The sequence below is a fragment of the Triplophysa rosa genome, linkage group LG2 (genome assembly GCF_024868665.1).
Source record: "Triplophysa rosa linkage group LG2, Trosa_1v2, whole genome shotgun sequence".
NCBI classification, from domain to species: Eukaryota; Metazoa; Chordata; class Actinopteri; order Cypriniformes; family Nemacheilidae; genus Triplophysa; species Triplophysa rosa.
The window spans coordinates 16,292,377-16,315,441 of record NC_079891.1 but is presented as its reverse complement, the minus strand read 5'-3'; the positions used below and the strand labels follow the sequence as shown (position 1 = coordinate 16,315,441).

Sequence of the window (23,065 nt, the reverse complement as noted above, 5' to 3'; positions counted from 1 at the left end):
TTTGGGTCTATATAAACTCCATAATTCGAACACTGAATTTTAGATACTTATATTGACGTTGATAAATGCACTGCTGAACATCTATAGACAACTGACGTTAAGGTCATCTCATCTACTTCCACTAAAAGAATAGACAATATTTATAAGACAGACAATGAGTGTGATCTGACGTGGAAACCACAGGCTGTAAGTAAATCGCAGCAGCGGCCTTCATCTACTAATAAAAGTAACCAGTTATTTATCAGTAAGAACCCAACAGTAGCAAGACCTGATCAAAACAATATATTTATCTGTGGTGATTCAAGATCTTGTACTAAAGAACTCCACAAAAGAAGAGTTGTAATTGAAATACTCACTAATGTTAGAGCGGTGGAGACTCAGATCAGACTGCTGCACATCATGAATGACGATGGAGAAGTTTCCAGAGCCAGATTGCCAGTTACAATATTCAAGACTTTAACCCTTGCTACAAAATTGAGATCACTATAAATTCTGCTTTACCAGTGACATATGTTTTGCTTATAAGGAGTAAGGAACTTCATGTAATTTTTTCATTAGCTGACAGCAAAAAGGCTTCAGTTAGAGATGTGGAGCTCTGTTGTATTTTATTGATTGGTCTGCACATTTCTCATCCACTACTTAAGAGACAGAGTCAGTGAAGCAAACATTGGGTATCAACATCGGAGTTACTTTTTAAGTCTTTAAGTCTCGATTCAAAAACCTGGACAAAAGTTGCCGCTGCAAAGCTGTACTGTGAAACAGACTGATGCGATGAGCAATTTTAATTCTTTAAGATTCAAGTTTTACCATTTTTGTCAACGCCACTGTAAACACTTGACATCCCACAAAAGCAGGATGAACAATACATTGATGCTGAATATTAAAGAGAAAAAGTGAACAAAAAACAACATGAACTTAACTTTCAAAGCAAATGAAACCATCATATTACAATAATGAGCAGAATGGTGGTGTAACTTGAAGCAAAAGTACATAAACTGGGAAAAATCAGAATCAAGAGATGCCTTCAGATATCAGGAACCACATTACAGCTTTCGTCACATTAAACGTAATTTCTGCAGCGAACTTAAACCGAGCTTAACAATTTTCAGACATTTTTATCTCTAAACAAATGTCTCCATAACTCAGCAACAGCTGTGATAACGGTACCTCTCTTAAACAGTTAGAAAAGGTTGGAAAAAACAGCAAGATGATCAAATTCTATGGAGCATGAAGTGAGTAAAACATGAATATATCTGAAAGCATTCCAGACCTCTGCATTATACTGAATAACTTAGATAACAGGTAGTATGATTTATGTTTTTCAAAAATGACTAAGGAGAAAAGTGCAACAATGGTGCAGAGATGTATCAAGTCGATACTTCCTCATTTTTCACGGCATTTTAGCTTTGTGGTCTAGGATGTAGAAATCACATATTTTGACACGTTACACGTGCTCCTTTATGATTATTAAAAAGTTTTACAGGTATATTCCCTCCAGAAACACGCTTACTGGGGCAGGATGACGAACTTTGCAGGACCATTGAGGAAAGCCTTATGAGAACAGGTTATCAACCACAGAATTAAGATGGTGAGTCATCTCGGACTGTTCGACATTCAACCGCAGGTCCATACACCTAGAACAGTTCTGCAACAGGCCATTGCTGACGCCAAAAACAGAAGCAACATTCATCTAATGTCCAATGTTTCACTGTGAATCAGCCATCATTCACAAAGAACTGATGTCTTTTTATTTAGTCCTGTTCTCTTACAAAAAAATGTTTCCATCAGCGGAAAAACAGGGCAGAAATCACTAACAGCAAACATCAACAATGCTGCACACAATATCTGCATTTGAGGGCCACAGATAATGAAATGATTTTTAGCTTGGAGTCGTTTTGATTAAACATTACTTTCAGATCTGGGAAGCTCAATGCTCTTCTGACCAAAAATTCTCCACAGCGTCATGCTCGACCAGCTGGGTTGGATTTAAAAAGGGATGTTAAAATTCTGAAAAAAAGGAGTTAAAGGAAAAAGACTGCAAAACGTTACTCTATTTACATATATAGGTTTTTTCCTTTTCAAAGACAACAAAAACAAAACATTTCTTTACAGAAAGAAATTTTCAGCAAATAAGTCTCTTTACAAATTCTTCATTATTTCTTTCCACATTTCAATTGATTTGGGATTTGCTGTAGTTCTCATCCCCATTCAGGCCACAAATCCAAGCTTCTGCAGGTCCATGCCTGAAAACCAGCGGCCCTCTGTGATACTCTTTCCTGACCACCAGTGGGCACAAAGGTAGCACCTAAAGGACGTCCTCCTTCCCAGTTAAACCTCACTCGAGTGGCAGTGAGTGGTATTCATTAAAACAAGAGAGAGAAGGGCAATGGTAAGGGATGTGGACACTCGTGGGGTCCTTCAGATGAGGAAAGCTGGTAACCTGGCTCAGTCGTCGCTGTCTGAGAGGGTTTCGTACTGCTCCGACAGCAGCGGTGGCTCTCTCTCCCACACACGAGTTGGAGCCATGGGGCCGGGTGTGCCACCCTGTGTCTGCTGCTGGGACTGCATGGAGGGAGACAGGCAAGCCATGGAGATGGGAGGGGTACTACTGAGCATGCGCATTGTCAGGGGGTTGTATGGAAACTGCATGGAACCTGGAGGCAGAAAAAGGAGAAATTATATTATTGTTATTATTATATCTCCACTTAATCCTGCAATAGTACAGCCAGGGTTTTAACAGGTTTTCACAGATGACTGATTTAATAAATGAATGCAAGATTGCCGGTTCAAACACTGGCCCCAAAAACACAGCTAAGATGAAGCTCACCAGTGGAGGACGGGCGGTCTTCCCAAGCCCAGGTGGGAGCCTGTCTGTGATAATCTCCCTCTGAATGAACGGATGACACCGAAGACGGCCGCTCTCCAACAAAGTACGGCTGGCTTGGGTTAGGGGACTTAGATTTCCTACTGCTTGCTTTGCTCTGGAGCTTCTGTTTGCCTGCAACAAGATTGAGAGAGATAGTAGTAGTGTGGTTTTGCTTATTGACACAGCTGTAATATAATGTAATATAATATGTGTGTGTATCGTGTAAATAAATACACAAACATACGTGTATATATATATATTTATACAACAAAGTTCATATTTACATATAGATGTGTATATATATATACAGTCCTGGCCAAAATTGTTGGCACCCCTGAAATTTTTCCAGAAAATCAAGTATTTCTCACAGAAAAGTATTGCATTAACACATGTTTTGCTATACACATGTTTATTCCCTTTGTGTGTATTGGAACAAAACAAAAAAAAGGAGGGAAAAAAGCAAATTTTACATAATGTCACACAAAACTCCAAAAATGGGCTGGACAAAATTATTGGCACCCTTAACTTAATATTTGGTTGCACACCCTTTGGAAAAAATTACTGAAATCAATCGCTTCCTATAACCATCAATAAACTTCTTACACCTCTCACCCGGAATTTTGGACCACTCTTCCTTTGCAAACTGCTCCAGGTCTCTCATATTGGAAGGGCGCCTTTTCCCAACAGCAATTTTAAGATCTCTCGACAGGTGTTCAATGGGATTTAGATCTGGACTCATTGCTGGCCACTTCAGAACTCTCCAGCGCTTTGTTGCCATCCATTTCTGGGTACTTTTTGAAGTATGTTTGGGGTCATTGTCCTGCTGGAAGACCAACGATCTCGGACGCAAACCCAGCTTTCTGACACTGGGCCCTACATTGCGACCCAAAATCCTTTGGTAATCCTCAGATTTCATGATGCCTTGCACACAGTCAAGGCACCCAGTGCCAGAGGCAGCAAAACAACCCAAAAACATCTTTGAACCTCCACCATATTTGACTGTAGGTACTGTGTTCTTTTCTTTGTAGGCCTCATTCCTTTTTCGGTAAACAGTAGAATGATGTGCTTTACCAAAAAGCTCCATCTTGGTCTCATCTGTCCACAAGACGTTTTCCCAGAAGGATTTTGGCTTACTCAAGTACATTTTGGCAAACTGTAATCTTGCTTTTTTATGTCTCTGTGTCAGCAGTGGGGTCCCCCTGGGTCTCCTGCCATAGCGTTTCATTTCATTTAAATGTCGACTGATAGTTCGTGCTGACACTGATGCACCCTGAGCCTGCAGGACAGCTTGAATTTCTTTGGAACTTGTTTGGGGCTGCTTATCCACCATCCGGACTATCCTGCGTTGCAACCTTTCATCAATTTTTCTCTTCCGTCCACGTCCAGGGAGATTAGCTACAGTGCCATGGGTTGCAAACTTCTTGATAACGTTGCGCACTGTGGACAAAGGAACATCTAGATCTCTGGAGATGGACTTGTAACCTTGAGATTGTTGATATTTTTCCACAATTTTGGTTCTCAAGTCCTCAGACAGTTCTCTTCTCCTCTTTCTGTTGTCCATGCTTAGTCTTTGCATTGTGTGTCTGTGTGTGCCACACTAAGTCAACTTCTCTCCTTTTTATCTGCTTTCAGGTGTGATTTTTATATTGCCCACACCTGTTACTTGCCCCAGGTGAGTTTAAAGGAGCATCACATGCTTGAAACAATCTTATTTATCCACAATTTTGAAAGGGTGCCAATAATTTTGTCCAGCCCATTTTTGGAGTTTTGTGTGACATTATGTCAAATTTGCTTTTTTCCTCCTTTTTTTTGTTTTGTTCCAATACACACAAAGGGAATAAACATGTGTATAGCAAAACATGTGTTAATGCAATACTTTTCTGTGAGAAATACTTGATTTTCTGGAAAATTTCAGGGGTGCCAACAATTTTGGCCATGACTGTATATATATTAGGGCTGTCAACGTTAACGCGTTAACGCATGCGATTAATTTTTTCAAATTAACGCGTGAGAAAATATTTATCGCAATTAACGCAGCATCCGTTTGTTTTGACATCCTTTGTCTAGCGTTACATTATGTAATCACGCTCTTATTCGTGTACAGGCTTTTAAACCACTTAAGCGCGATTTGAAACAGTTGCTTTGACGCGTTCAATGGAGATAGACCGCTTCTAAACTGTGGGACGCGGCAAAACGCAACGCGAGGTCCAGTCTGGTGTAAACAGTCACTGCTAAGGGCTGCGTCGGTGAATCTCTGTCAGACAGCGCATCCGTGTTAAGTTCTCTTTCGTGCTTGAATGGATAAAACCACACAAGATTATGTCAGAAAGCCCGTTTTGTCTAGCATTTTCTTAAGCACAGACTTCAAAGTGTAAAATAAAATCTTAATGAATGCAAAGTGTTGTGAAAATGGGAGTGCGGTGACGGTCAGATCTGCGTACTGAGACAGCTCTTAAAGGGCCCGTTCTTAAACGTGCTGCTGTGACTCCTGTCACTAATGTTAATCAAAGAACAAAATAAAAGAAGAAATCAATGTGATTTTGTAGCTTTAATGAGAATTCTTCTGCATTTAATTTATAATTTAGCATTAAAGACTGTAAAGTGTCCTTCAATTTCTGTATTTTCCTACATGAGCTCTCAATTATACTGTTGAATGGCTACTAATTCATGTTAAAATAATCAATTTAATAGAGACATCAGTTACAATACTAATATCAAAATGTTAGCTTTCATAAAATGATGCTGTTAAAGAAATATGTTGTTTCTACATCAATTTGAAGATTAAATGTGAAATTATTAAATGTAAAAGTATATTTTAAAATATATAGTTATGTGCGATTAATCGTGATTAATCACAGAAAAAATGTGTGATTAATCCGATTAATTTTTTTAATCGATTGACAGCACTAATATACACTCACCTAAAGGATTATTAGGAACACCTGTTCAATTTCTCATTAATGCAATTATCTAATCAACCAATCACATGGCAGTTGCTTCAATGCATTTAGGGGTGTGGTCCTGGTCAAGACAATCTCCTGAACTCCAAACTGAATGTCAGAATGGGAAAGAAAGGTGATTTAAGCAATTTTGAGCGTGGCATGGTTGTTGGTGCCAGACGGGCCGGTCTGAGTATTTCACAATCTGCTCAGTTACTGGGATTTTCACGCACAACCATTTCTAGGGTTTACAAAGAATGGTGTGAAAAGGGAAAAACATCCAGTATGCGGCAGTCCTGTGGGCGAAAATGCCTTGTTGATGCTAGAGGTCAGAGGAGAATGGGCCGACTGATTCAAGCTGATAGAAGAGCAACTTTGACTGAAATAACCACTCGTTACAACCGAGGTATGCAGCAAAGCATTTGTGAAGCCACAACACGCACAACCTTGAGGCAGATGGGCTACAACAGCAGAAGACCCCACCGGGTACCACTCATCTCCACTACAAATAGGAAAAAGAGGCTACAATTTGCACGAGCTCACCAAAATTGGACAGTTGAAGACTGGAAAAATGTTGCCTGGTCTGATGAGTCTCGATTTCTGTTGAGACATTCAAATGGTAGAGTCAGAATTTGGCGTAAACAGAATGAGAACATGGATCCATCATGCCTTGTTACCACTGTGCAGGCTGGTGGTGGTGGTGTAATGGTGTGGGGGATGTTTTCTTGGCACACTTTAGGCCCCTTAGTGCCAATTGGGCATCGTTTAAATGCCACGGCCTACCTGAGCATTGTTTCTGACCATGTCCATCCCTTTATGACCACCATGTACCCATCCTCTAATGGCTACTTCCAGCAGGATAATGCACCATGTCACAAAGCTCGAATCATTTCAAATTGGTTTCTTGAACATGACAATGAGTTCACTGTACTAGAATGGCCCCCACAGTCACCAGATCTCAACCCGATAGAACATCTTTGGGATGTGGTGGAACGGGAGCTTCGTGCCCTGGATGTGCATCCCACAAATCTCCATCAACTGCAAGATGCTATCCTATCAATATGGGCCAACATTTCTAAAGAATGCTTTCAGCACCTTGTTGAATCAATGCCACGTAGAATTAAGGCAGTTCTGAAGGCGAAAGGGGGTCAAACACCGTATTAGTATGGTGTTCCTAATAATCCTTTAGGTGAGTGGTATATATATATATATATATATATATATATATATAAACATTTGTTACATATACATATAAACACAGACACACAATATTTTGTAATCAATTATCGCAATAAATCCATTTGACAGACGTATTTAATATATACATAATTTTTTTGTGGGTTGAACCTAAAAACAACTTGGCTCAGAAATCTGAGCATGATGCTCCTGCATTTTTTCCCCCAGTGCAACAGATGACACACGTTTTCATGTTTTCAGCAGAACGTGTGTTGGTTATGAATTTACCAGCATTAGGGGAAGGATTGGCCTCCTGTCGGCCTTCTGAAATGCTGCCTGAGGTGTTTCCCGTCTGTGCACCCTGCTGCTGCTGTTCCTCCGACCTCTCTTCCATGTTTCCCATCAGAGCCTTCCTGATGATGTCCTCCAAACCCAGATTACTGGCTGGATCACTGAACGAGTGGTTTCTGGGGTTTATGCTGTCTGTACACAATAACACACACCATCAGTGTTTTAAGCTTGACACATAAAATCAAATATGTTCAATTCGTGCAAATGAAATTTCGTTTTAACGGACTAATCTTGATACAATTTCTGTACTCACTTGATGTTGTTACTGCTGGTAAATTAAAGATCTCTGTGCCCGGCTGAGCGTTACCTTAAACACAAAGGGTATATAATTAAGTGGTGATAAATGAATAGTACCTTTAAAAGGTATGCACATGTCAGAGCCAGGGACTTCTTTTCATCACCTTAGCTTTAATGCAAGCATTACTCGGGCTCTGTGAAGCTCTGTGCTTTGGGCTGTCACTTACCGACTTCAGCCTTGCGGAAGATCTCCTGCTTTTTGGACATAACCATAGGAGACGTGCTCTCCAGTTTGGTGAAGAACGACGGCAGGTATCCGCTGCTGCCTGGTGAGTGAGAGTTAGTCCTGCAACCAGAGAAAGGTCAGAATGAGGCAAGGGTTTGGGAGTTGAGAACCTGTTCTGATCACGAGTGCACAACATGTACTGAAAAGTAATTTGATCGCCCCCAGGTGTCTGGCTGCAGCATAGATGTGACGTGGGCCAAAAAAAAAAAATCAAATTACACCTAAAATTCACTTTTGATGGTGCCTGTCGTGTCAAAATAGGCCTTCTTATAAGCAGATGTCAGACAGGCAGATTAATTTGAAAGCATCAGACATGCATGGATGCATGGAGAGAAACAAAAGTTAATTGACCAATAAAACAAACTCCTACACAACGACTCATTTTCTACCTCTGCTCGAGGTGCTCCTGCTCTCGTCTTTGACTCTGTAGGACACTGGTCTCTTGTTTATCCAACCCTGAGTAACCCTGAGGGGGAGAGATTGGCTCATAGTTCTCCAGTTCTCGACCTCGATCAGGAGATCTTCCTGGCCTGAAAGACAGAGAGACAATGATGAGAATCTTTGACATAGGGTACCAGAGCATTTTGTTGAGTAAACGGGGTACATATACATACATATACCTGGCTCGTGATTTGTCGGATGTGTTCTCAGGAGATACTCTGCTTGGTGGTCTCTGGTTGTGTATAGCAGGTGGTGGGTTTTCTGGGCTATAGCGGTTATGAGGTTTAACTCGGCCTGTGGCAGAGCTCTGGAATGTGGAGACGGAGGATGATGTGGGAGGGTCCTGACTCTTAGCAAAGTCCTGTGTTATGATGTGCTGCAAGTGAGGGAGAACGAGAGCATGAAGATGAAGGAGGTGTAAAAACTGGAAAAATACCAGGGTGAGGGTGAGAATGACTTACCGATATGTGATCGGCAAGGGTCATGATGCGGTGCGTTTTTGGAACGGGCCCATAGCTGTCTGCTTGTGAGGAGGAGAGTTGCTGGTGTGCAGATAGACCTGACTCTACCGATGGTCTGTACCGATTAATGTCAAACCTCGGTCCACCTTCAGAACACGAGAAAGAGGTTGAAAAACAGAATCAACATTTTTCCTCATGTTACAACATATTTCCAGTAACACCCGTAAATAATATACAACTTTTAGAGTTATATAGTTATATTGTATAGTTTTGCATTAAAAACTATTTTATTTCATTTTATAACCGCTATGATTTTTTTGCATTGTGGTATTTGTATGACAATTACATTTTTAACACAATTCTCATTACTGTAATCTATCATATCTTTTTGTCTAATTTCAGTTGATGAGTTTTATTTTCTTTCAATTGCCTTCTATTTTCTTTATTTTCTTTCTTTCTGTGTACCCACTTTATTTTAGGATGACTACAGTATAACCTGCATATTATGTTATTGGTTATGGTCTTACCTGAAGCTGGCTGGGAGCTCTTTTCTGATGGGAACGCTCCCTCATTCTTCTCTTCTCTCTGGGCTGGAGAGCTGGCTGGGCTGATGGCCTCAATCCCACCTTGTGGCTCATAACGGCTTGATGACACTGGAGGACATGAAGATAGATACAGCATTATAGCTTCACAGGTATCAGTATATACAATTGATTTTTGTCCAAATTCACTGTTTTTCAGGAAATGGAAAAAAAACTTTCACAACTTTTTCAATGATTACATTTTAATACTTTTATTTGGTTCGATATGTACAAAACCCAGTGATAAGCAGGGTTGCCCCAGTGATAAAAAGGGTGACTAAAAATAAAGATTTATGGCATAAAAATACAAATCACAAAATATGGAGATATGAGGATTTAAGAAGGCCAGTGGCGATATGAAAGGCATACTTGTAGCTGTCTTTGCATTTAAGGTTTTTTACAACTGAAGTCTTAAGCCTGAAATACACTACCCGACTTTTATGCAGATTTTTGCACAGATTTCCAGTCTGGGTTAGTCGTCAGTTGTTGCAGAATTTCTGCCGATTTTGGGCAGTCGGCGCAGAATTTTTTCTGGTATAGACTCGATTTTTTTATCTGCAGACTCCAGTCGGTGGATATCAAAACATGTTTGATATTTTGGGCCGATTTTACAACACATACCGTGTGTATCTACACAGTACCACATTTAAACATGCATCAGAGACGTCACTCTGTATGTGCGGTATGAGAAATCACAAAATGTGAGTGGTTACTTGCGCGTGTTGCCAGATATTACAAAAAAAAGCAACAGAAAACAAAAACCTTGTATAAAAAAACAAATGTAAATGCTTTTTATTGACAAAAGATTTTAAAATATCTATTCCCGCAATTGCCCGCCTTTATATCTATATAAACCTAATCGCTTTACCAACCCAGCCTAAATTATCCTCCCAAGAAACACGCGAAACATGGCAACGCGTAAAGAGATCGTTCTGCAAACATATAAACACACAACGCATCTGCAGCTATAGGTTTGTTAAAATTGCAGAACATAAGTCTTTTGTTGCCGTAATACTACTTTTGTGTGTACTGAATAGGGCTGAACGATTAATCGAAATCGAATCGCAATCGCGATGTGAGACGTTGCGATTTGCTAATCGCAAGAGGCTGCGATGTGGAAGCGATGTGAAAAATAGGAAACGCATCTGTTCCAAGCCCGCTTCGAGTGGCATTCTTGCTAACCAACTGAGTGAGCGCACCTCCGTTATGCCTAATCAGCACTGCCCTAGCCAACTTCATAAACGTCGGACATTAAAAAAACAAACAAACAAACAGAAGGCAGGAGAGAGAGTGTGTGTTATTATGGCATCTGCAGAGTCAGATCGATCATATTAGGCAAATAAATACTAAAGAACTTGATGCGCACACACAGCCCGTTTCATACTCGCGCGTCTCGCGGACGAGCCGTTTAAACTTGACGCGCGCACACAGCCCGTTTCATACTCGCGCGTCTCGCGGACGAGCCGTTTAAACTTGATGCGCACACACAGCCCGTTTCATACTCGCGCGTCTCGCGGACGAGCCGTTTAAACTTGACGCGCGCACACACAGCCCGTTTCATACTCGCGCGTCTCGCGAACGAGCCGTTTAAACTTGATGCGCACACACAGCCCGTTTCATACTCGCGCGTCTCGCGGACGAGCCGTTTAAACTTGATGCGCACACACAGCCTGTTTCATACTCACGCGTCTCTGCCCCGCGTATCGCGGACGAGCCGTTTAAACTTGATGCGCACACACAGCCTGTTTCGTAATGACGTTTATAGTACTTGAGTCCGGCTCCACACGGGCATCTGGCAATATGGACGAGGCTTGACGCACGCGCGCACCCTGTGTCAACTCACGCCTATCTCCGCGTTTCAAACAAATGTAAATTCTATCTAACTGTTTTGCTTATTTCACGTGGATGAAATTAAACATTCAGCACATTTTCTACTTGTTTTAAAAAAATCCCACATACTTAAAAAATAATAAATCAGCCTATGTAAACTATGAACTATTTTAATAATTCACTAACACAATAGAAAATGTTATGGATTTAAGGGTTCCAATGGGAGTTGTATTTGTTTTAATGGACACTATAATAGTGTACACTGGTATTTGGATTCTATTGGTGTGATGTAATCTGGAAGTTGGGAACAAATTGAACAACAGGAAGCCCTATTTGAATAATGCCCAAAACACACTACAAAAATGAATTTTGTAATGGTTTTAATGGAAACAATTAGAATTTCTGTAATGTTTTTTGTTGTTGTTTTCTTTCAGCAGGGTAACTATACCCATACTGTGCTCCACACAACAATATTGAGCTGAAGTTTGAATTAGAAAAGTTAAAATCGCAAATCAAATCGCAATGTCTGTCAAAAATATCGCAATTAGATATTTTCCCCAAATCGCACAGCCCTAGTACTGAATGGTGGGTGTTAAATACGCGAAACATATGCGAATGGCAGCCACGGCTCTGAACTCCGCTATGCTTCTCACTATCACATATTTTTGCATTATGTGTGTACTTTCTTCTGCACTGGAAGCTCCTGTCGCCCAGTCAAATTCCTTGTGTGTTTAAACATACTTGGTAATAAAGCTCCTTCTGATACAGCAGAGCATGTCTATGGATAGTAGTAGCGTATGACGAGTTGCTACGGAAACCGGACGTGGTAATACGCTGACCAAAACAGAGGCGGGCAGTTACGAGGCTACAATAACTACTGCACGTTTGTTTCTTTGATCGTGTTTCTCCTTGCAACGAGGCGCGTGTTTGTTGCATTCGGAAACTCTATTAGTGTATGATACCAGTCGTGTAGTGTATTTTAGCCTTAACCGTTTACAAAGTCGGCAAGTGTATGATGCCTAGTTTTTAAAAATCTGTTCAGATCTTAAAAGTCGTGTAGTGTATTCCAGCCATTAGGAAGTAGTTTTGTGTTGAAAAGGTTTTAGCTATAATATCAAGAATGAGCAAATAATAGGTGTAACAGTATCAAGACAACTCTTATCTCCCTTAAGTCAGTCACTTTGGAAAGAAAGGAAATGTCAGTGCCGGGATTAAAGCTACACCCTCATAATGGAATTAACCTGGTCAGGGTGTTTGTGTTTACTGTTGTCAATCTCAGGTCCAACTGGGTCACAAAACTGTGCTTAGTTTGAAGATTATTGGGTCTTATGTCCTCGCTGACATTAGTCATCCCATTAGGCCTTCTGTTAACATGTGACATACATCCCTAAGTACTCTCTAATTGTTACCATTTTTCTTAGTCGGTTTAACAAAGCCAGAACATAGAAAGACTTCGTCAAGCCGCTGAATTCCTGTCACCAGTGTTATGTAAATGCACTGCTGTCAACATAATGGTATAACCATTCAATATTATAAAAATGGGTCTCATTCACTACTAATTGTTGTAAATAATTCTCTTTGTGATGACACTCACTGCTGCTTGAGGAGTCTGAGCTCTGTGAGCCTCTCTCACGAGTGTCCTTATCTGGGGCGATCTGGCGCTTGATGATGACATCAATGAAGTTTGCAGCAGTTATGGTGGTCTTCCCGTGTGTACGTAGCTCCTCCTCTATTTGTGATTTAGTGGGTGGGGCTTTTTCTTTGCTCCCTGCAGCTCCTCCCCCCTCAGCATACGCAGGATGGGAAAGTTTCGCACCAGGAAGCGACACGTCCCCATAGGGTGACTGCATGGAACGATGTTCCGCCTCCTGTGACTCTTGTGCTGCCCGCCTTGATGACATCACGTCGTCATCACGTGAGCTGCCGCTGTTGTGCTTTCCATCCTTGACCTTAGCAACATCCATCTGCGGGGCAGAGGCAGCTGCGTCCACCAGTGCAGCGAGCGCGTCAGCTGCATTGTTGTATCGGGAATTGGCCTGAGCTGCAGCTGCTTGTGATGGCATTTGCCTGGATGACAAAAAACAGCCTTAATTTAAGCATATTTTTAATTTATTTAATAAACTGTTCAACAAAACGATTTATTTATTTACAAGGCTGAAGACAGCAAAAGTGTATTGCTTACATGAGTGGGGTGATCACGCTCTTGTTAATGCCCTGGAAGATGCTCGGTCGCTGCTGGAGGACGCCCTCCTGTGACCTCACAGAGGGTGACGGGGAACGCAGGAAACCACGGCTGACTGGTCGCACAGGCTGCTCAGAACCTGAAACGTAAATGGCATAAAGATCCTGAGCACTCTGAACAACAGCAACTATTCCAAAAAGATGAACTAATAAAAGCACTATACACGACTGCAAGAAAATATATACGGATTGACGTTTGTTTTCATGAGTCCTACCTGCACGGATATATTCCATTGCTGTACGTTCTCTTTCTCTCTCCCGTTCTCTTTCTCGCTCCTTCTCTCGCTGACTTTCTCTCTCCACAATGGCTGCTGTGGCACTATGATGGGCAGGATGTCCTGTGAGGAGGAAAAACAGACACACAAAAAACAAACAGTGGGATTACACTTGCTAAAATTTGACCTGTGCAGTTTTGCTGCATTACTGTTTGGAGCAGCTAAATGATTCGGGATAAAGCTGTGCGGCAGTGATGTGAAAAGTATAATGACGTCAATGGGGAAGGGTAATATTGCATATTTAAAATAATTTTGCTGATGTATAATGTATGACTTTGCAATGGCATTCTCTATCATACACATTAGCAGGTTTTTAAAAGCACAACGTTTTACTGGAAAGTGGATAAAGCTTGAAGAAATTCTTATTTCCTCATTCTCATGCCATCACAGGTGTATGACTTTCTTCGGCTGAACACAGTTAAAAAATATCTTTCACTTTGAGTAGCATTCACGCTCCCTACACTTTTAACGCTTACTGTATAGCTAACACAAGAACGGACAAAAAAGCATAGAATCTCATGATTGTTTACAACAGACAAGAAACGTCATATGAAAGTAAATGTTTTTTTATGGTAGACTTACAGTACAGTGTGTGTGCTCTTCTTACTGGTTCCATATTTGACATGAGCTTTTTGACAAGCTTACATCATGCAAGAGGTAGCGTGAACTCAATTCTATTATTAGTGTGTGTACGTTTGTTATCCGGAAGCCAAAGTTTAACACAGTGTCTACACAGGACGCGGCGCTTTTGGGATTGTCACGCCACGTCCGATGTGGACAAAATGTAAAATTATAATGGGTTCTAATGCATTCTACTGTCTCTTGTCGCGTCGCATCCGGTGTAGACACAGTATAAAGTTTAATAATTATGAAGTGAATATTTTTCCTCATGCAACCCCATTGTTTTGCATTAAAAATTTTAACCTTTACAAAACATTTTTTAAAATAACCGTCTTAGCTGAAAAAAGCCATGTACACTTGGGATAGTGAACATTTTCCTTATTAAATAAACTATTTTGGTACCACTTTACATGAAGATTGTTTTAGCATGAGCTAATATTAACTAATACATTTGTAAAATCAAATGTAGGATATCTGTTAAACGTGCTGACTTCTCATGCTTGACATGTTCAACTTGTGTTTTTTCCCAACATGAAATTCCTTACGTAACAACTTTTCTTAGTCCCTTATTGGACAATTCTCCCAGAAAAGCATGCCCACGCGTCAACCAGTGAGAGCGAGATAAAAGAGCCCGCCCACGCATCAACCAGGGAGAGCGGGAGAAGGAGCATGTGCACACGTCAACCAGCTGAGGCAAGAGAGAGAGCACTGGGTTTGTGTAGTTCAGCTGTGTTTGTTTGTTCACTGCATTTCGGTGAGGAATGTTATATAAACGGTGGATATAACACTGGATTTGGAGATCGTTTGAAACTGATAGATGGAGTGGTCCCAGTGCTAAAAGATGCCAGACATGAACCGCATGCGGTAAGTGAAACTGATTCATATGTCTGTGTTTTGTTGGCAATTGGCATGCACGTGCATAAGGTAAACCACACAAACTTATAGTGAATCAACAGTTATGCAGGGATAATGCGATGATGTATTGTGTGCTCGTGCTGTAGTTCCGCCCCCACTGCACGCGTTCAGGGCTGGCCTGTTTTCAGAAATAATCGTACAGCTGTACCTGTCTTTTATAAATGTGATCAAACTAAAGACTCTTCGAAGATAGAAGTATGCAATACTACTCTTTAGGTACTCAAGATTAATATGAGATTGGCAGAATCTGCGTGTGTTACGTCCGCTTAACATGTTTATAAGTTACTGCACCACAAACTAACATGAATAATTGTATTGAGATAAAGAATAAATTCTGAAAAATGATATAGCTCATTATTAGTTCATGTTTGTTCATACATTTACTAATGTAAACAAATACAACCTCATTGTAAAGTGCTACCAATATTTCTTGAAAATAAGAATACATTTGCATGTGGTGTGTATGCACTTTCATATTTTCAAGAGAATCAAACTGCATGTGAAGAATGTTTCAGACACTAGGCGCATGATTGGTGTTGGATTTAAAAACAGAGACAGACTTGGACTAAAGAAGGCAAAATGCTTGTAGTAACTATACTCCTATGGACCTTTTTACATTTTGCATTTCACTTTTACCTTTTACTCTCGGTTTGAACAAGCCTTCAGATCAGTTGTCCATAGGGTTACTCACCTCCAAACCACTTGCATTCCCAAGAAAACCATAAACAGAAGAACACTGACCCTAACCCAACAGGTGGCCTTTAGCACACTGTCTCAGTTAGACAGCACTCTGCTTGCTTCAGATTCACAAACACACATGCAAGAGTTCAGGTAACAGCAGCAGGTGGAAGCCGATAGGTAGCTAAATCTGACTTGCACCAATTGAGGAGTTTGGCTGTTCAGTTGTTTATGTAATAAAGACTAATATCCCACACACCACACACAGAATACCAGATTCTTATATCATACTACACAGTTTTTTTTGCATGCAGCCGACAAAGATGGATCCACCATTATTATTTCATTAACACAGACATTTTAACTTATCGCATAAAATTGAAAATAAAATTTTGAAAACACATTTCGCTGTAGCGCGTAGATCCAGTGCACATTTAAATGCTAAAATGGCTGTAGTTCGTTTTAGACAGAAGAAAGCATTTCAATGAAAACAGCTAAACTGATCTACGAGCAGCAGCAAAGGGCAAGTTGTAAAGCACCACCACCAGGACTGGAGGGGGAGGTTTAGGTGTTGGATAGGAGAGGAGGGTTGGGATCCTCACCTGGAGATATGGAGGCAGGGTTGTATGCCCTAGGAGGGAAAGGGGTCTGAGGTCCAGGGATGTAGGTGATGCGGTCCAGGGAGGGGGAACCTGTGCCCCCAGGGTGAGGTAACAGGATGGTAGGCATCGGGGATAGATCAATTATTCCTTTTACAGACAGAAGCAAAGGGCCACAGAGGGTGAGCAACCACGACTAATCAGCTTAAACTTTTACTTAAAGAGCCAACACCCTCTACTGGTTTTCTAGAAAAAAAAATTTCAAGTCAAGGAGTTCAATTTATAAATGACAAAAACAGGGCTAGTCATCAAGTAATCAGGGCTGAAAGCTGATCAGACTGAAGCACTGCGTAGTACTATATGAATGGAAGTACAGACATCAGGACCAGCCGAGTGGTCAAAATTCAACAGGATGAGTCTGTATTCAAATTTATGCAATTATTTTATGTAATAATGTAACTAAACAAACACAGGTAAGGTTTTTTTACAGGGTTAAACTTACTTTTAACAACCAGTTAGTACTGTCACACCTGTCTATCAGAACAGCCTCAGCCCTTGACTTCATAATTTTGTTTATGATCTACAAATTTAATAGTGCAAATAGAATTTGCTTACAGGTCATTTGCTTCTGATGGTCTGGAAAAGGTTGCCACAAGTTGCCACAAACACAAGATCAAGGTCATTCACTCTTTCACACACAAACATATATAATGATAAGCATGTCCCTTACCTCTAGGTGGTGGGTAAGGGATGGCGATGGTTGGTTCGCGTGGTGACAGTCCCCTCGTGACATCAGGCCGCGGTATGACCTGCATCTGCTGCGAGGTGATGTAATCGTTCAGAATGGTCTGCCGAGTGTTCTCCATAGTGTAGAGCTGGTAAGTGTTGGGATAACCGGTTGGCGACGGTTGCCGTGGGAACATGTACGCTGATGAGGGATAAAGAGAAAAGGCAGTGGACGTGAGACAGCTGTGTACGCCTTGACGTCAATGGGGATGATGTTCCGCAGTTGCAGGAAATGAATTTCTAATGCATGAGAGCAGGCTTAAAATCCGACATGATGTTTAGCAATGAGATAGTGCTGATTTTGAAAGCCTTCATTCAAAAATACATTTGGCGTGTGACGCATGAACTGTTTTTATAGAAAACCTACAGAACATGGTGTTCTTTGTCTGATTAACCAGTTGAATACTCCATACATTACCTGGGTCCAGGACTCTGTGAAAGGCGAGGCTAGGGTCCAGATGAGGAGCCAGGTGAGTTCGGTACATCTCACCAGGTACCACAGGTCTGTGATGCGGGTCAAACGTGCTGTGAGAACCGAGAGGGTCACCACCTGACACAGGTGACTTGGCAGGAACACTGTCCCTCTGGGTTGGAGTCAATGTGCTCTTCCTCTCGTGAGAAACTGGTTTACCTGATGTTATACTTCCTGTTTGAAAGAAAGGTCACATGGCTTACCTGACAAGAAGAACCTGACATAGATAGACTATGCAGAGAGTGCAGTCTGAATCTTTGGCATGTGGGGTCTGATAAAGTGCTATGCCAGTTCTTTCAAACAGGGGCACAATGAGGCATTCATACCTTCCTGTGGACGCAGTAGAGGAGATCCTCTGGATAAAGAGGTGTTGGAGTAGGTGGGGGTTCTCCGTGCATTGCTGTCCTCATACATGCCTGGGCTGTGTTGAGATTTTCCTGCCTCTATATGTGTGGAGCGCAGGACAGAAGTGGAGTTTACTACGGATGTGTGGCGGACGCGCTCTGACGCCATCATGTCCTCGTACTGGGCTCTCTCAGCCTCAATAGCGGAGTGGGAGATCTTCAGTGGGCTTGTGATCAGGGATTTAACGTTGTGCTTAATGGCCGATAGGTTCACAGTACTGCTGTCGTACTTCAGAGGAATAGCCTGAACGATAAAATATTAAAGATTGTGTCATCTTAAGGCAGGACTGGTCTCTATACAGTTTAAAACAGACATTTCTAATCTACCTGAGTAATGGATCCTTCCATTACGGGTGTTTTGCGGCTATCCTGAGGGTCCTTTCGGGTGATCTCATGAATCGAACGGCCCATCTCATTGATGGTGTTCACCCCCTCGTATGGTTTACCCTTGCTGATGCCTCCCTCAAAAGAACGGATGGGTGGGCTCTCCCTCTTGATCTGTTTGCCGTATTTGGAGGTCTCATCAAAGACTTCAGCAGAAGCTCTTGGTGTTCCTAAAACAAGAGACTGGTCAGGAAATGTTGTGTAAAGTGGTATCATGCTCTGAAACTTGTGGTGGGGGTCACTGTTACCCTGCATGATGGATCCAGCGAGTATAGCTCGGTCCTTAGACTCATGTGGACTTTCTCTCGGCAATGCTCTGCTGATCAAGCCTGTCCGGAAAAGAAAATGTTCCTCAGTGTATTCACATCTACAGCAGTAAATATTTCTCAGGTTAAGATTTGAAAGTCAATTCTGTATAGACCCACAACTAAAAGTCTAAGCTACAAAAAACTACTGCCAAGGTAAAAATAAATTGTTCAATGTTCAAACATTTTTTATTTAATTTAGTCTATTACAGTTTCCAAGATACAGTGGGGCAAAAAAGTATTTAGTCAGCCACCAATTGTGCAAGTTCTCCCACTTAAAAAGATGAGAAAGGCCTGTAATTTTCATCATAGGTACACTTCAACTATGAGAGACAGAATGAGAAAAAAAATCCAGAAAATCACATTGTCTGATTTTTAAAGAATTTATTTGCAAGTTATGGTGGAAAATAAGTATTTGGTCAATAACAAAAGTTCATCTCAATACTTTGTTATATACCCTTTGTTGGCAATGACAGAGGTCAAACGTTTTCTGTAAGTCGCCACAAGGTTTTTACACACTGTTGCTGGTAGTTTGGCCCATTCCTCCATGCAGATCTCCTCTAGAGCAGTGTTTTGGGGCTGTCGCTGGGCAACACGGATTTTCAACTCCCTCCAAAGATGTTCTATGGGGTTGTGATCTGGAGACTGGCTAGGCCACTCCAGGACCTTGAAATGCTTCTTATGAAGCCACTCCTTCGTTGCCCGGGCGGTGTGTTTGGGATCATTGTCATGCTGAAAGACCCAGCCACGTTTCATCTTCAATGCCCTTGCTGATGGAAGGAGGTTTTTACTCAAAATCTCACGATACATTGCCCCATTCATTCTTTCCTTTACACGGATCAGTCGTCCTGGACCCTTTGCAGAAAAACAGCCCCAAAGCATGATGTTTCCACCCCCATGCTTCACAGTAGGTATGGTGTTCTTTGGATGCAACTCAGCATTCTTTCTCCTCCAAACACGACAAGTTGAGTTTTTACCAAAAAGTTCTAATTTGGTTTCATCTGACCATATGACATTCTCCCAATCCTCTACTGGGTCATCCAAATGCTCTCTAGCAAACTTCAGACGGGCCCGGACATGTACTGGCTTAAGCAGGGGGACACGTCTGGCACTGCAGGGTTTGAGTCCCTGGCGGCGTAGTGTGTTACTGATGGTAGCCTTTGTTACTTTGGTCCCAGCTCTCTGCAGGTCATTCACTAGGTCCCCCCGTGTGGTTCTGGGATTTTTGCACACCGTTCTTGTGATCATTTTGACCCCATGGGGTGAGATCTTGCGTGGAGCCCCAGATCGAGGGAGATTATCAGTGGTCTTGTATGTCTTCCATTTTCTAATAATTGCTTCCACAGTTGATTTCTTCACACCAAGCTGCTTACCTATTGCAGATTCAGTTTTCCCAGCCTGGTGCAGGTCTACAATTTTGTTTCTGGTGTCCTTTGACAGCTCTTTGGTCTTGGCCATAGTGGAGTTTGGAGTCTGACTGTTTGAGGTTGTGGACAGGTGTCTTTTATACTGATAACGAGTTCAAACAGGTGCCATTAATACAGGTAACCAGTGGAGGACAGAGGAGCCTCTTAAAGAAGAAGTTACAGGTCTGTCAGAGCCAGAAATCTTGCTTTTTTGTAGGTGACCAAATACTTATTTTCCACCATAATTTGCAAATAAATTCTTTAAAAATCAGACAATGTGATTTTCTGGATTTTTTTCTCATTCTGTCTCTCATAGTTGAAGTGTACCTATGATGAAAATTACAGGCCTCTCTCATCTTTTTAAGTGGGAGAACTTGCACAATTGGTGGCTGACTAAATACTTTTTTGCCCCACTGTATAACCCTGTGTGACAACTAGCCCCAGTTACTCCTATAAAAACTTCAAGATTTTCTCTATTCTTCTCAGACAAAACCAAAAGATGCACACTGACCCTCATAAGGTGCAGTGTCCCGCACCGGGTGTCCACGGGACCCCTCCATAATGTCATACGTGCGTTTGAGGTCATGACCCATCCTTGGGCTTCTGGTGGCTTCTCTTGGATTCTTAATGGCTATGAAAACACAAAGCAAAAGATGAAGTGACCCCATTGCCTTACTGAGGCAAATAAAACTGAGGTCCCAAAAACACAATAAAGGAAGCGGTTTTAGCTTTTACCATCATAAGAGAGGATGTGCCCGCTTTTTCCTTCATAGATGACGTGAGCTTTGGAGTGAGCTTCGGCTCGACTCTTCTCAGGACCACTTAGGTCCTCAGTGGCCAGTTTAGCTATACTGCCTTTCAACAGGTCTGCTGCTACATTGGGCTGAGTCAAGGCAGGGGTGCCCTAAGAAGAGAAGGGGAGTGAGAAATGCTAAAACATTTAAAAGAAACAAATATGATGCTCAGGTCTGGAATGAAAGTACCTGTGTAATAGATCCTCCTCGGAAAGTCAAACCCTCTAGGCCTTTTCCAGGGGGACCTCTCATGTCCTGAATCTGTAAAGGTCCACCTGTAACCAAAGAAGGGGAAAAACAGTTTTAGGGTGTATAGTCAAATTGTAAACGGCACTTTTGAAATATGGGATTCGATTACTTTCGAGGATGATTTTGTGAATAGGAGTATTTTGTATTTTTTAAGGTAACATACCTCTTACCACACCCTCATATTGAGCTCTGGATAAGAGTCCCTCCGCCTGAGCACTCTGTCCCCGTGGAGAGCATTCCTCCTGCTTAATATATGACACTGACACACACACACACACACACACACACACACACACACACACACACACACACACACACACACACACACACACATAAGACTAGAGTGTAATGCGTGATAGTTTTATCATACAAACTTCATTACAAAAATCAACATCATAAAACAAACAAACATTTAATATATTCAATATTATTTCAGTAGCTAAGCTTGACAAAATGAAAATAAATTTGTATGGAGAGTCAAACCAGTTCTTACCAGGTTTGGCAGGGTCGTGCTGTCTTGGTAAGCCGAGCGAAATCGACCCTCCTGCAGTCTTCACTACCTCTGGTACGTACACAGCGTGCGTCTGAGAAGGCAGGTATGTCCCCGGTGTTCCCTAAATAGCACATGGAGCAGTCACGAATCAGAGTGGAATACCAAGAAAACCCCTGATCCCTGCCCTAATCCCATTACGTGTTTAAACTTGGAGGATGTAGACAAAAGCCCAAAGAAGCTGAACAGACTTATGCAGAGCAACCACAAAATATCTGGATCTTACATATGCTACTGGGGTTAAAATAAAAGCGAGCCTGTCTCTCATTAATCTCTCTCACCTGTGAAATGGAGCCCCCCTGAATGAAGGAGGGCTTGTCTGTGGGCTTGGAGGTGGGGATGAGGGGTGGAGGAGACGGAATGTTGGCCGGCCTGTGACGCGAGAACGTCATGCGCACATCTGAAGGGGTTGGAATCGTCTGGTTTGGTGCTGGCTGAAGAACTGAAAAATAGCGAGGGTTAAAATGATCATTCTTCATCTTCTCGACTTTTGATAACTGCTCAAAACCTTAATATTAAATCAAAAGTTCTAGTGCTAGAAGCTGACTAGTCAATACAAATGTCAATTAAGTAACCCTCATCAAGCTAAAAAAGCTGCAAATGCAAAGAAACCTGACACAAACGCAGATGAACATTCTCTGCAACTCTGAATCAAGTTTGACAAAGCAGCACAGATCTGCGTCTAATCTGAACCTCTAAGCGCACCCGTGACTCATAACGCTACTAAAAGCTCATCTTCCCTTTTTCTCTTCCCAGACAGCCTGACCTCTCACTCATCTCTTCTGAAATATTAAGTCGTGAACTCTGCGGTGTAAAAAGCACGAGTCTCTTAGCTAGAGATGAGATCAGGGTCTCAAGGTTTAATTTTTCTAAGCTGCAAAGCTTTTCTGTTCTAGCCGTGCTAGGTGTGGTGAATTCGTCATGCACGAAAGTGGGTATGAAGGCCGTTAAGCAGCAAGTGATCGATCAAACGTGATCGTTTTCAAAGAGAGTTGATTTCCAATGCAATGTTATAATACTACTTTGAGTGTGAATGCTCTAAATACTGCAGAAGTATGACTAGATGATTAAATCAGGACTTAAATAGCTACCGTACCATGTAATGTCTGTATAAAAACTGAAACCTCAATCATTCCAGTGAGCCTTGATCCAAACAGTGAAGGTCAAAATTTCGCTCCAAAGTTCAGTGTGAAACCTGATGACTATCAGCAAGCATTT

At 41.7% G+C, this 23,065-nt stretch overlaps 1 protein-coding gene across 14 annotated transcripts in view; it reads right to left on the bottom strand.

Moving 5' to 3' along the window:
• Positions 1-580: 580 nt before the first annotated feature.
• The window catches only part of ncor1 (nuclear receptor corepressor 1), a 105,484-nt gene continuing 82,999 nt past the window's right edge, over positions 581-23,065 (bottom strand). For 4 of the 14 annotated variants that reach the window (XM_057357065.1, XM_057357109.1, XM_057357114.1 and 1 more), the window contains 24 exons: positions 22,129-22,289; positions 21,791-21,911; positions 21,461-21,556; positions 21,238-21,323; positions 20,990-21,158; positions 20,766-20,885; positions 18,792-18,872; positions 18,487-18,713; positions 18,082-18,403; positions 17,702-17,929; positions 17,228-17,425; positions 16,501-16,647; positions 13,351-13,747; positions 12,763-13,235; positions 9,285-9,410; positions 8,758-8,903; positions 8,470-8,672; positions 8,245-8,385; positions 7,797-7,915; positions 7,586-7,639; positions 7,270-7,464; positions 6,349-6,405; positions 2,828-2,998; positions 581-2,654 (listed from right to left, as the gene is read on the bottom strand). In XM_057357065.1, the coding sequence (XP_057213048.1) occupies positions 2,446-2,654; positions 2,828-2,998; positions 6,349-6,405; positions 7,270-7,464; positions 7,586-7,639; positions 7,797-7,915; positions 8,245-8,385; positions 8,470-8,672; positions 8,758-8,903; positions 9,285-9,410; positions 12,763-13,235; positions 13,351-13,747; positions 16,501-16,647; positions 17,228-17,425; positions 17,702-17,929; positions 18,082-18,403; positions 18,487-18,713; positions 18,792-18,872; positions 20,766-20,885; positions 20,990-21,158; positions 21,238-21,323; positions 21,461-21,556; positions 21,791-21,911; positions 22,129-22,289 (4,247 nt within the window). In that variant the 3' untranslated portion in view covers positions 581-2,445. The remainder of the gene's footprint in view (positions 2,655-2,827; positions 2,999-6,348; positions 6,406-7,269; positions 7,465-7,585; positions 7,640-7,796; positions 7,916-8,244; positions 8,386-8,469; positions 8,673-8,757; positions 8,904-9,284; positions 9,411-12,762; positions 13,236-13,350; positions 13,748-16,500; positions 16,648-17,227; positions 17,426-17,701; positions 17,930-18,081; positions 18,404-18,486; positions 18,714-18,791; positions 18,873-20,765; positions 20,886-20,989; positions 21,159-21,237; positions 21,324-21,460; positions 21,557-21,790; positions 21,912-22,128; positions 22,290-23,065) is intronic. The other 10 variants (XM_057357122.1, XM_057357140.1, XM_057357131.1 and 7 more) reach the window with 7 other exon arrangements.